A 13,478-nucleotide genomic window follows, 5' to 3' on the forward strand; every position below is an offset into this window, starting at 1 on the left:
GCTCAGGTAGCAAATGTCTGAGCTAGTAATGGAACTGACGTATTTAATTCTGAAACCAGTGCTCTTTGCCTTGTCTCATTTATGTAAGGAATAAGGTATATTGTCAAGGAATGCAGACTGCCAAGTGAGTAATGTAAACCTGAGCTTTTTTCACATGGCCTTTTTCATACAAGCGACTTGAGGTCTTCAGCATTCCTTCCAGAGGGTGGCGAGCATTGTCATTTTTCTTGGCCCAGAAAGAACTCTTGCTCTTCATTATTCCATTCCATCTGGTAGTGCAACTGAGGTCAGTCTTGAGGGCCGCTGCTTGATTACATGCAAAGTAAATAGGAAAGATCTGTCTCACTGTCATTTTGCTCTTTTACGGCCACATGTAACAGGGCTCAGTGAGACAAAAGAAGTTCTGTTGTTGGTCTGGGAACATGGCTCAGTGGCAAACAAATGACTTAAACTCTAGAATACTAGCTTTTGTTCCATTCCTTCCTCTATAATTGGATCACTACAAGAAACCCTTCTGTGCTGCGGTTATTTTTCTGTCTCACATCTGTCCATGGGTGAGGTTCTTTAGAACTTTTTCTGATGATCAGCAAACACGTTTTATGTATCTACTATGTGCCTCACACTGTGTTAGGTGTGCAAAGACAAAAATTAAACAGTCCCTGTCCTCATGGAGTTTATAATCTATTGGGGAAACCAACATATATATATTAAAAATCTGCCTAGAGGAAATAATTGGTGCCTTGGGACTAAAGCTGGAAAATAGAAGGTGACTACAGGTTCTTCCCAATTTGCCTTGACAAGTGATCAACATGGCTGAATGGTCAGAGACCCAATTAGAGCAAGAAAAGATCCAAAACTGGACAAGTGAGCAGAGATTCATTCCTAGCTCTTCTTTATTGTTTAAGAGTTTATAACAATTATGACATTGTTGAATTAACTCATCTCTTTGTAGCTTTAGTGTCATATGGGAATCATAACATGTACTCAACAGAGTCAAGCTGCTTGAGCCTTCTGTAAGCTCAGGTTTCTTTAAGTAATAAGTTTATTTATTATAGGTAACTTTTTAAAACATTAACTTTTATTGATTTCTTTTATATCAGGCTAACTTTCTCCAACATCCTTCCCCCTTCTAGAAGGTCATCTCCTGTCATACAGTTGTCCCTCACTATATCATGGTTCACTTATTGCAGCTTCACTGTATCATGGTTTGTTTGTTTTATTTTTAATCTAATTTTATATTGTGGGACCAACCACAGCTTATAAGAGTGTGGAAAAGGTTTATAGGAGAGTGGAAAGGGTTTATAAAGCCTTAAAATATATACACCACTACTTTGGATTTTCACCTATCATGGGGGTTTCTGGAACGTAACTTCTGCGATAGAGGAGGGATCACTGTGTATATAAAACACACACACACACACACACACACACACACACATACACACACACTTACTGTCTTAGTAACAATTCTAAAACAGAAGAGTGGGGCAAAAGCTAGGCAATTGGGGTTAAATGACTTGCCTAGAGTCACACAGCTAAGGAATATCTGAGGCCAGATTTGAACAAAATATTTTTAAAAGACAAAAAAAGAAGAGGAAAAATCAGTGTAATTGATCAATACACTGAAAAAGTCTAAAAAGATATGCAATATAGAGCTCTTGTGGCCTTTTTACCTTTGCAAAGGGGTTAGGTAAGGCTATCTTATGTATCTTTTTCTGGCTTTTTCTTTGTAATTTTGTAACGTTCATTTTTAATTTTTTTGGTAGTTCTTTCTGTTTACATTGTTGCAATCTTGTGGATATTGTTTTCTTGGCTCAGATTACTTCCCTTTGCATCAAGTCTCTGATTTTTTTGTATTCAGCACATAGACAATTTCTTATTTATTTAAAAAATGTATCTTATTTTAGAATGGATACTAAGTATCATTTCCAAGGCAGAAGAGTAGTAAGGACTAGGCAATTAGGGTTAAGTGACTTACCCAGGGTCATACAGCTAAGTGTCCAAAGCCAAATCTGAATCTAGGATCTCTTGTCTCCAGGACTGAATTTCTATTCACTGTGCCACCTAGCTGTCCCACATACATAATTTCTTACAACAGAGTAATATTTCATTACAATCCATTACAAATATGTTTAGCTATTCCCCAAATGATAGGCATAGACTTTGTTTCCAGTTCTTTGTATAAGCAAAGCCTTTAACCACAAATGTAGAATTTGACAACAGTGGGTGAAAAATTCCCCATACTTTATAAACAGGTAGAGAGGCATTGTGGTTATAGAACCCAAGGCATAGCTTTCCCTATTTTATCAGCTTTCATTCACACATGCTTGAATTATTTCCTTTGTTACCTAATCGCTTCTTAATAGCTTGCATCAGTTCTACTAGTCTTCCTTTGTTATTGTGGTTCAGCTGTTTTGGTCATCTTCATGACCCCATTTGGAGTTTTCTTGGCAAAGATCCTGCAGTGGTTGACCATTTCCTTCTCCGGATCATTTGACAGATGAGGAAACTGAGGCAAACAGGGTGAAGTGTCTTGCCTAGAGTCACATACCTAGTGAATGTTTGAGACTAGATTTGAATTCAGGAGGAGGAGCCTTCCTGATTCCAGTCCTGCCACTCTAATCATTGTACCACCTAGCTGCTCTGCTGGTCTTCTTAGGGTACCTAGAACAGTAATATCACACACACTTATTATGTGCAGAGCTCTCTGATAAGTATGGGAGTTGCAAAGTTGAGATAAGACATCACTTCTGCCCTCAAGTATCTTATGGTTAAGTAAGAGGATTTGGGGAATCAGTGTGATGAGGCAGAAAGAGTGTTAGTTTTTGGACCAGAGAGTCATCTCTCCCCACCTATGTAACCTTGGGGCATCTCCTGGCTTCAGTTTCCTCATCTGTTAGGATGGTGAAATAGATGATGCTTGAGGACCTTCCCGGCCTTCATTTATGATTTTATGATACCACTTCACATAAATAGAATGTATGATATTATAGAAAAGCATTAGCCTTATAAAATAAAGATCTCTATAAAATATAGGTGTAGGGAGAAGTGGAGAAGTTGTTTCTAATTTGGAGAAGGAGCTTTCAGAAGCCCCTATGCTTTCTATGACCACTGTCTGAAAATCCCTTAGAATCCCTTATTTCAAAGCCATTCTGGAACATTCTTTTGAAATATGGAAAGTTCAGTTTTCAGCCCAGGTGCACTGAGTTAATTTCTCTTTCATCCATTCACATCCATCACTGCTACAATTATCTCAAGATCTGGGCCTCTTATTCAAATTACTCTGAAGATTTTCTTTCATTCATTAACCTGGGTCACCCAATCTTTTTTTTTTTTTTTAACACATAAGCAGATGCAAAATTAATTCAATTTAATCAACACTTGTCAAGAGCCTCCTAAGTACAGAATGAATGGACTTTTCTGGGTGTTAAGGAATTCCCAATTTAAATCATGACCCAAGAAACTTGTCAGATAATTACAGACTAAGTTTTCATACAGTTTTAGCTTTGAATCGTGTTCTACGCAAGGATTAGAAACAGATTGCATGAAGTGGAAAGAAAACCAGAAACTGAAGATTAGGTGTCGAAAAGCACCTTGGGTACATGAGTGGAGGAAAGAGAAAAACAAAGAAAGCAGAGGCCACTGTAGTCATTTGTCTCAGACAGCGTAGGCTAGAGTCTTTCTAACTTCCCCCTTGCTTGTGGCTTCCCTTTCCCCACATGCTACATGGGCTGTCTCCAAACAAAGGGAAAAGCAAATGAGGTAGAGCAGAATTTCTATGCTATTTTAACCTACCAGCCAACTAAGTTGGAAGTCAGGGTTCCTTTTGTTAACAACCCATTTACAGCTTATCCCCAGCTTCTCAGGTCACAAATCTTCTTAGCAGGAGGTTGATACTTATGGCCTGAAACTAGGCTCAGATATTGTGGCCACAGGAGGGGCTGGCCAAACAGTGCCACAGGGACAGGGTTATGTCAGAGCAGGGCCTTTTCATCTTGAGCTTTCCCCCTCTCCAGCACAAATAACTGTCGGACAGCCCCCCACCCCCAAAGTACACTGGTTCCTTGGCAAATAGTTATGATTACTCCATAATTACTAGCATGTCTTTCTTTACCATTATTCCAGACCAAGTTTTGGATAGGAGAGAGTAAGGTTGGATTCTGTTAAAAGGGAAGATAAAAGTTGACAGGAAACGATGAGTAGAATATAAGGCAAACTTGAAGGATCAAGAAGGGGAGAGAGAATGGTGGGAAGGAGGAGTAATATAACGTCATGAGAGCTAATGATTTTTTATACTTTTTAGACATTTGCATAACTGGAAAGCCTGCCTAAACCCTCTCAAAGTGTCATCAAAAAAGCTCTTGATCTGCATGGAAGTGATTTTCACTTCACTTCATAAAATTATGTAGAAATGAGGAAGTAGGCACATGGGTTTGTAGTTATTGATAATTTCTTAATTTTCTTTTTTTTTCTGCAGTCATTATGTTTGTGATCTATTCCCCTACTCTTTTAGATATCTTGAGAATATAACTCTTAGCACCCAGCAAAGGGCCTTTAGGAAATATTTAATAAATGTTGAATTGAACTTGCTTTGGGACATTAGATAATCTTTATTCCTCCTTATCTGCTAGTTATCCTCCGAAATAAAATTTGCTTTGCTAATAATAAAATTGTGTCTCTTGAATTTTTCATGGCACTTCCTTCTTTTAGTTCACCTACCTGATTGTACATTCTCAGTCTTCTTTGCTGGCTCATCATCTTTGTAGTGGCCCCTAACAAATAGGTATTTCCCCGGGCTGTGTTTGGGGTTCTCACCTCTTATCCCTCAATATTTTCTCTCTCTCGGTAACTTATCAGATCCCATGGGTTTAACAATATTATCTCAACACTGAAGACTACCAAATATAGATATTTATTTAGTCTTTATCTAGGGTTTCAGCCCTATATCACCAATTGTCTATTACAAAATTTCAAACTGGATGTCCCAAAGACATCTTAACTTCAAAGTGTCTAAAATTAAGCTTATTATCATTTCCTTTAAACTCTTCCCTCTTCTAAATAGCCCTATTTCTATTAGTCGCCATTATCCTCTCAGTATCTCAGCTTCATAATCTAGACATTATCTTGAACTCATCATTCATTCTCATCTACATACCCAATCTATAGTAAAAAGTGCAACCATCTCTACCTTTTTTGGCATCACTTGCATCCAACCCTTTCATCTTCCTTACACAGCTTCTACTTCATTTTATCACCTTTCCTCATCTTTTACCTATATCGTTGTGACTGCTCCCAAACTGGTTTCACTGCTGCAAATATCTCTATTCCTTACTCACTGTTCTAAAACAAATTTCCTTAATGCAGATCTGACCATGGGATTAGCCCTATTCTAACCTATCTCTACAGCCTCCCTTGATGGTGCTTCCCTTCTCACATCTCTATGATCCAGTCAAATTGGACTCTCCTCCATTTCTTACTCTTGAAACTCTGTCTTGCATGTCTATGGCTCTTTCATGGCCACTTCCCATGCCAGGGATGTAATCCATTTCTACCTTTGCCTTAAGAGTTCCTTTCTTCTTTTAAGATGCAACTTAGGCACAATATTTCACATGAAGCTTGTTCTAATGCCCCCCAACTGCTTGTGTCCTACCTCCCCAACTACCTTTGTATTTGTATCTGTATTTATTAACTTTATTTTTTGCTGTATATGTTTATATATGTACTTTCTTTCTCCCACATTAGAACACAAGAAGAGATGTTCATTCTTTGAAGGAAATGCTTCATTCTTTGTAGTTTAATCTCCAGCGCAAGACAGAATACTTGGCACATAGAAGATACAATAACTGTTTTTTGATCTAAACTGAAAGTCTTTGTTTAGGTGAGATCATCCTTCCAGTGAATGGAAGAATACTAACTCTGATGAAGTGATTAGACAACTGGAGTGATGGAAAGGTCTTTCAAGATCCAATTGTACAGGGGTCAGCTAGGTGGCTCCATGGATAGAGTTCATCCATTAATGCCTGTATGCATTAGTGTATATATGTGTATATATATTTAAACATATAATCATGTTTAAATACTGAATTTATTGAGAATAGTTAGCAAAGTTGTTTAAACTTCCTGTATCAATTCTTTTTTTCCCTTTTTTAAAATTTAGAATGTTTTTTTCCCATGGTTACATGATTCATGATCTGCCTCTTTCCTTCCCCCTCCAAAGCTGACAAGAAGTTCCACTGGGCTATACATGTATCATTGTTCCCAACCTATTTCCATGTTATTCATATTTACAATAGAGCGATCTTTTAACATTAAAACCCTAATCATAACCCTATTGAACTTCACGATTGAGCATATATTTTTCTTCTGTGTTTCTGCTCCCACGGTTCTTTCTCTGGATCAGCATAGTGTTCTTTCTCTTAAGTTCCTTTGGATTGTCCTGGATCATTGCATTGCCGCTAGTAGAAAAGGCTATTACATTCGATTGTGCCATAATGTAGACAGACCTGTATCAATTCATTATTTATTTAAACTAAGTCTCTTTGCTTTCATATGGCATCCAAAAGTGCATCTCTATACTGAGACCTACTTTTTGTAAATGTTTTCACATGATGTTGGAACTCAACTATCTTAAGAGTTTTGGATCAGAGGTTCTTATTTAAGTTGATAATTGTAATCTTTATCAATAGAAATCTAAACATTTACTCAGTTGAGGAATTTGCTTATTTTTCTTCACTGCTATTCATTTATTCATCTAACGAACATTCATTGAATGCTTACCACATGCTGTGTGTTCTGCTAATCACTGCTCAGTCATTAGTTGTAATAGCCTTGTCTTTGATATGCAAGAAGATGCTATTGACAGTGGATGCTATCCATGAATGTAGATCAGAACAGAATACAAAATATTTCTGGAACGTAAGTAAAATGAGGAATGCATGGCTCCTCACTAAAGTTGTTAAAGAGTAAGCTGCCCATAGAAGATTATTCTGAAGTTGCGGCAAGCTGATCTGAAAAAGTGAGTGAAGAATTCTTCACTAAAGTTAAGGCTATTGAGTTTACTGAAGGAAACAGCTGTGGGGACTGAGTGGGATGTGGGTATGTGGGAAAAGACAAGTATAGAATATCACTAGGGGCTGCTCCAAGGTTGTCTGATAGAGGTTATCTCTATGATATACCAACTTGGTCATGATATACACCTGTTATGGCAGAGGGGATACATTTCTATCTATGTGTCTTCCACTCATCTCTAATGTTAAAATCCCAGGGCACACCAATGGTAAGGAAGGAAAGAGAAAAGTATGAGTAATCTGGGAGTGGAGATCATGTAAAGGAGGAAAGGATCTATACAATCTCTAATCTCCCTCTCCCAACTTTGATCATTTTCGTTGACTGGCCCTCATGCCTAGAGTGCTCTCCTTCCCCATCTCTTCCTCGTGACTTCCCTGGCTTCCTTCAAGTCTTAGCTAAAATACCATCATCTACAGGAAGTCTGTCCTGATTCCCCTAGTGCCTTCCTTCTATTGATTTTCTCAAATTTATCTTGAATGTGACTTGTTTGTACAGTTATTGGTATGTCATCTTTCCCATAGAGAACATGAGCCCCTTGAGAAAAGTGACTATCTTTTGCCTCTCTTTGAATCTCTAGCACTTAGCCCAGTGCTTGGCACATAGTAAGAGTTTAATGAATGCTTACCAACTGATGGACTAATTGAAAGAAATCAGAGTCTAAAACTTGAAATTATAAAGAAACATCTATTAATTATAACTTAATTATAACTATATAATTATATAAATATAATTATAAGTTAATTATAACTTGCCCACCTTCAATCAACACCACAAAAAAGAACCTCCAGGATTTCAGTAGCAATATGAATGAAACATCTAATGACAAATTTTGACAAATAACTTTATGAAGTACATTTAGTCTTTAGCAATGACAGTTATTTATGCTTCCATTGTGTAATTTTGATGACCAAAGATAATTAGTAGCTTTTACTTTAATATAATGGAAAGAAAGTATTTGTTTTAATTGTGTTTCTTGGCTTTTCTTTGATTTGTAAAATATTATTTTTTTCAAAAAAAGAAGAAAATATTTTATTTTTTTATGTTGAAAAAGACAGGAGAATATAATCCACCCTCACTCCACCCTCCTTTTTTGTTCATTCTTATTGTTCAGGAACTATGAATGCACTTGGGCCAAGATCTTAAATTCTAAAGTTATTATTATAAATCTCTTAGGACAAATAGCCATCTTCTTACCCATGGACACATTCTTAATTGTAGTATTGAGGGTTTAATACAATTAAAAATTTTGTAATGCGGTTGTACAAACCATCTAATTGTCTTGGATATTTGTTTTACTTTGGGATATTTGCTTTATTGAGAAGTTAGAAGGCCTGTTTTTGACTTTTTTGGATCTGGATAGGCAATCTGCCCTCCCCAGGCCTCTATTTCTTTATCTATGAAATGAGGAGATTGAATTCCAGTTTTCTTCCACCTCTAAATCCTATGATCATCTATAAATACATTTCAAGTCCTCAACGGCTTGTTAAATACCCTGGGTTCTGTTATTTCTATCATGACGTCTGAATAGTGAATCTCTGTTTGAAGTTCAGCATGGACAAAGCTGTCTAGAATTGGGAAAGCTTTGTTTCTTGAGTGATCTGTTTAGCTGTTTGAAAAACCTCTTAAAGCTATTTTCATCTCTTAACCCATGTAAAATCACTAGGGGGAAAAACACAACCACCTGACACCAGCTCTGTTTCCATTGTTCTGTGTTTTTGGCATACTCCTCTGGACTGGCTCCTTTTAACAAGAGCCCATGTTGGAGTGAGTGGAAGGAGTTCAGAATAATGCTAATAATTCCAAAGTCTAAACTGTAGCCTGTGGCTCTAACAAGAAGACATTCCTGTAGGTTCAGAAGAGGGTGGAAAAAAGCCACTCCTTTGCTTGGTTCAGAAGCAGTAGCAATCTGCAGACAGGCTGCCCTAGCTTCCTAAAAGTATGGCAGGCTGTTTTATGGAGGCGGTGATTACAAAGATCCACTTTAACCTTTCTTTCTTACTGGCAGGTGTCCCACTGGCTCGCAGCCAGAGGCTGTGAGTGCAGTGTAGCCTGCGGTTTACCCCAGAGTGCTAAAAATGCCGACACTCCAGCTGGCTGCTCATAATTACACTGATTGCGGTCTGACAACTGGAGCTACAAGACAGAGATGTGATAAATGTATGAAAATATTTTATAAATTTGATCACATTACAAATTTTATCTCTCTCTTTATCTTCTCTACAGATATGATATCTGCACTTATAAAAACAAGCCCTGTGGAACATTGGGTAAGTTTCAAAAAGGGGGAAGCACAAAAACTGTATTTGTTGGCCAATGGATTTGTTCGACTGGCCATTTTCCTTTCCTTCAGGTCTGAATAAGTTCATCTGAAACTGACCCATAACAGCGCTTAAAGTTGACCCTCAAAAGTATACAGCTTGTTAAAAGCCACCAAGGACTTAAATGATGTGAACTGATATTTGGGTGTTTCTTTTCGGGCAACTAGAAAACTGATAAGGACCTGCCAGATGATTCAACCTTAGCAAGCAGTCATTACAGGGCAAAGCTTACTGCTTATTTCCATATAATCCTCCTCTGTGATATATTGGAACAATATGAGACTAAGTGAAAGTATTCAGCAGCCTTAAGCTGGAAAATCCTTTGTTGAACAATGGCTGCACTGGACACCCGAAGGTATGGCAGCAAGAGGAATGGCACGTTCAGAATCATCTCGTAGAAAGAGAAGGTCGCTCTATTTAAAAGGATCATTGGAATGTCTCAATTCCTCGGCAGTGGAAAGCACATTTGTCCAACTTTCTAGGCCAAGGTAGAGAGGAGCAGGGCTGCCTTCTTAACTTTTGGACATGAGCTTCGAAGCTATGGCTTGTTTTGTAAAACAGCATTGCTGCATTTCCTAAGTTTTAAAAGTCCAACGTTATTATGAATCATATGTGGTCTAGCGTTCAAATTCAAGAGGAAGAAAGCCATTCAAACACTTCATTAGTGATGATCAGTCCACTGGCTACAGGTTAATTGGGCAGCTAGTCACTTCAAGAAGCAGGTGATACAAGAGACATTCAATTTATATCAATAAACGTTCAGAAAGTTCAGCAAGTAGCATATTCTATGCTAGTGCTGGTTCTGTTTGGTGATCTGAATGTAATTCAGTCTTTTTTAAAGAGTCAGTACTTTCGATGACTTTTTCTACCCTAGCAGATGGGACAATCTGCTGGCATATCCATGTGTGTGCGTGTGTGCACGTGTGTGTGCATGCATGTGTGTGTGTGTGTCTCGTATTGAAGATGGAAGGGAGGGTGAGATGATTAGAACTACTGAGAGTCACTGGAAAGTCTTTCCAGAGGCCCAAATCCTATTGTGGCTTGACCTGACATACCCTGCTTCTCGCATCCCATTTCTCCCAGTAGGATTTCTGATTAGGCAGCAAAATTCATTTAGCTGGAACCAGCTCTCCCATGAAGCTCCTACCAGTGAGAAAGGCACAGCTGTGGGAAAATTTGCTTTTAGTGAGGAAGTTCTCATCAAAGAGAATTCCTTCCTGACAGTTTGGTTTAGTGATTGACAATCTAATCTAAAGGAAAGAGAGCTGAGATTCACAAGATATATCCATGATTGACCATGTGATCTTGGACAATTAACTGAACTTCTTGCGTTTTTCAATATCTTTATCTTAAGATTAATATCACCTATTTGCACCAAAGCAAAGTTGTGAGGGCCACATCGGATGATAATGGGAAGGTATTTAGGAATAAAAATGCTTTTTAAAAACAAAATGACATTATTTTTTAATGTAGAAATATATCTATATATATGTAAACATAGAAAAATTAACATATAATTTTGTTTTTAAAGTTATCATGTGCTTTATTTTTTTAAGCCATAAATGGGAACTAGATGCTTAATCAGGTTTAAATACAGGAGAGGAGATCCTAGTATAATTAATTATATGTATATTGAAAGGATTGAGGTTTATCCAGCTCCCTGGTAATGTTAACTGTTTCTCTTTTTAGCACAACTGTTGACATTATTACCCTTTTTTGAAAAGTTTGAAATTCCCTTTTAATGCCCCCAATGGAAGAATTAATTAACTTCTCTTCTTGTTTCTTCTTCTTCCTTACTAACCTTTTCCCCATCAAAAAGTAAGCAAGACAAGACAGCAAGAAAACTATGTATGAAAGATACCCAGGGAAAGAAAAGAGGGGAAGGCATACTATGGCTTCTCCACTTCAATTTGTGCTTTTTGCTAAACTGAGAGAGGATGCTGTCTGTCTTCATCATGATGTGGAGTATGAAGAAATTGATCAAACGGTGTTAATTGGGAGATTGGCCAGCTTTCTTTCTCCTCTTGAACTGAAGCTCTAAAATGTGGCTTCATTATTTTGTCAGTATTATGGATTGGAAGTAGTATGGCAAATGGTTATCTGACAGATATCATAGAAAGGATTTCTGAACTGAATAAGAGGTTTTATTAAATAACCACAGAGGTATTTTTTCAACTCTTAAATCAGTACTTTTTATGAATTCCTAGATTATTTATATTTATGTATAAATATGATCTGGCATTATAAAGCTAAGAATAATTTATTTTTTATTCTAAAAAAAAACTCTTACGAAGGTAATTTCTTAGAATTAACACTGTGTATTGGTTCTAAGGTGGAAGGGCAGTAAGGGCTAGGCAGTGGGGTGAAGTGATTTGTCCAAGTTCGCACAACTAGGAAGTCAGATTTGGACCCAGGACCTCCCACCTCTGGGTCTGGCTCTCAATCCACTGAGCCATGTAGCTGCCTCCTATTTTTTTTTTTAATTTTTAAAAGAATATTGAGGTCAAAAGCCATTTTGGTTTTTACTATATGAAAGGAAGGGCAACTGAGAAGCAGCATGTTATAGTGATTTAAGAACTGATTTCAAGTCCCTCTTCCGATATGTGACCATGAACAAGTCTCTTAACCTCTAGGTACTCCAGGGATCTCCGTAAGATAGAAGAATTATCCATTTGGAGTTCCCCACAAACAAACAAGCAAAAACTCCAACTGTTAGTAAACCATACATATGGGTTCTAGCATACAAGCATTTAATAAGTTTAAGCACTGAGAATGGGGGCAGCTAGATGATGCAGTGGACAGAGCACTGGCCCTGGAGTCAGAAAGATATGAATTCAGATCTGACTTCAGAACCTTACTAGCTGTGTGACCTTGGGCAGGTCACCTAGTCCTTATTTGCCTTAGTTCTTCATCTATAAAATGAGGACACACTGGAGAAGGAAATGGCAAACCAGTGTCTTTGCCAAGAAAACCCCATAGAAAGGGGCAGAGCCAAGATGGTGGCTTAGTGACAGCAAAAGCCTAAACCACTCTGACAGTCCTTCCAAATCAATCTTTAAAAACCACCTCAAAAGGACAGGGCTTGAAAATGAACAGCAAGAAGGGATGAGGTGGCTCTTCCACTGAATACAACTTGAAAGGTAGGCAGGGAGAATTGATTGAACCAGAAGCAAAACTGCACACAGAGGAGGGCTGGCCAACCTCCCACCCCGACCCCATAAATCCCACTGTCCCACTCATCACTAACACTGGAAAGAATTTTGTAACATCACAGGAAGAAGAAAATTGACCAAGGCTGTTCAAATTAGTGACAATATTTACTTTTTTTTTTTTTTTAACATTTAGGAGTTCTCCTAGGCATTCACCAAATAGTTTGTTGCTGGTGATTTTATCCTCCTAATGTGTTCTCTTAGCATAGCTAGCAATTTTATATATAACTTCAGAGCCAAATCTGTCTTTAAAAACTCTACTGTCCTACAGGGAATTGTTGAGAATTCTCTATTTTTAAATGCAAGCCACAAAACATATATAAAAATGTAGTCCTTGCAATACCAGTTTAGTTTGGGGAAGTATGAAAAAGCTTAATTGAACCATAATTATTCATCAAACTTTTGCCAAGGGATGGATTTGCTTAAGATTCACAAGGTACAGTGTGCTCAAACAGCATGAGATGTTTTGCTTTGAGTCCTTTTATCTGCTGCTCTCTTTCTGCTTCCTTCTGAAGCCAGTCATTGTGACCAAGATAGCAATACCAATACATCAGGGGGAAGGCAGTTAATGTAATTTTAAAAAATGTTATCTGATATGTTGAGACAAAAGAGTGCCAGTTAGTTAATATTTTTTAATCTGTTGAATAGAATTCCTTATTCTCCCCTCATCTTTTTACTGCCCTTGCTTTCTTCTATAAAATAACTAAATTAGTGAAAAGATCATTTCCATGTTTAAATCATCAGTGTTGGGAAAAGCACTCTAAGGCCTCAGAGGTCTAACTTATTTATTTATTCCTTGTCTCCAAACAAATAGGAAAACAAATAATCCCTCAGTTAACTCCAACTCTACTTTTATTCTGATTATTAAGTTGAAATTGTGGAT

The 13,478-nt window shown here is 37.5% G+C and overlaps 1 protein-coding gene across 3 annotated transcripts in view; it reads left to right on the forward strand.

The window, feature by feature from the left end:
- Nucleotides 1–13,478, forward strand: part of ADAMTS6 (ADAM metallopeptidase with thrombospondin type 1 motif 6) — a 353,046-nt gene that overhangs the window by 155,847 nt on the left and 183,721 nt on the right. For all 3 annotated transcript variants that reach the window (XR_008917943.1, XM_056824863.1, XM_056824862.1), the window contains exon 8: nt 9,292–9,335. Coding sequence is in view for 2 of the 3 variants with exons in the window: in XM_056824863.1 (XP_056680841.1) it covers nt 9,292–9,335 (44 nt within the window). In the remaining variant the exon portion in view is untranslated. The remainder of the gene's footprint in view (nt 1–9,291; nt 9,336–13,478) is intronic.

This window comes from Monodelphis domestica, chromosome 3, assembly GCF_027887165.1.
Source record: "Monodelphis domestica isolate mMonDom1 chromosome 3, mMonDom1.pri, whole genome shotgun sequence".
Taxonomy (NCBI): Eukaryota; Metazoa; Chordata; class Mammalia; order Didelphimorphia; family Didelphidae; genus Monodelphis; species Monodelphis domestica.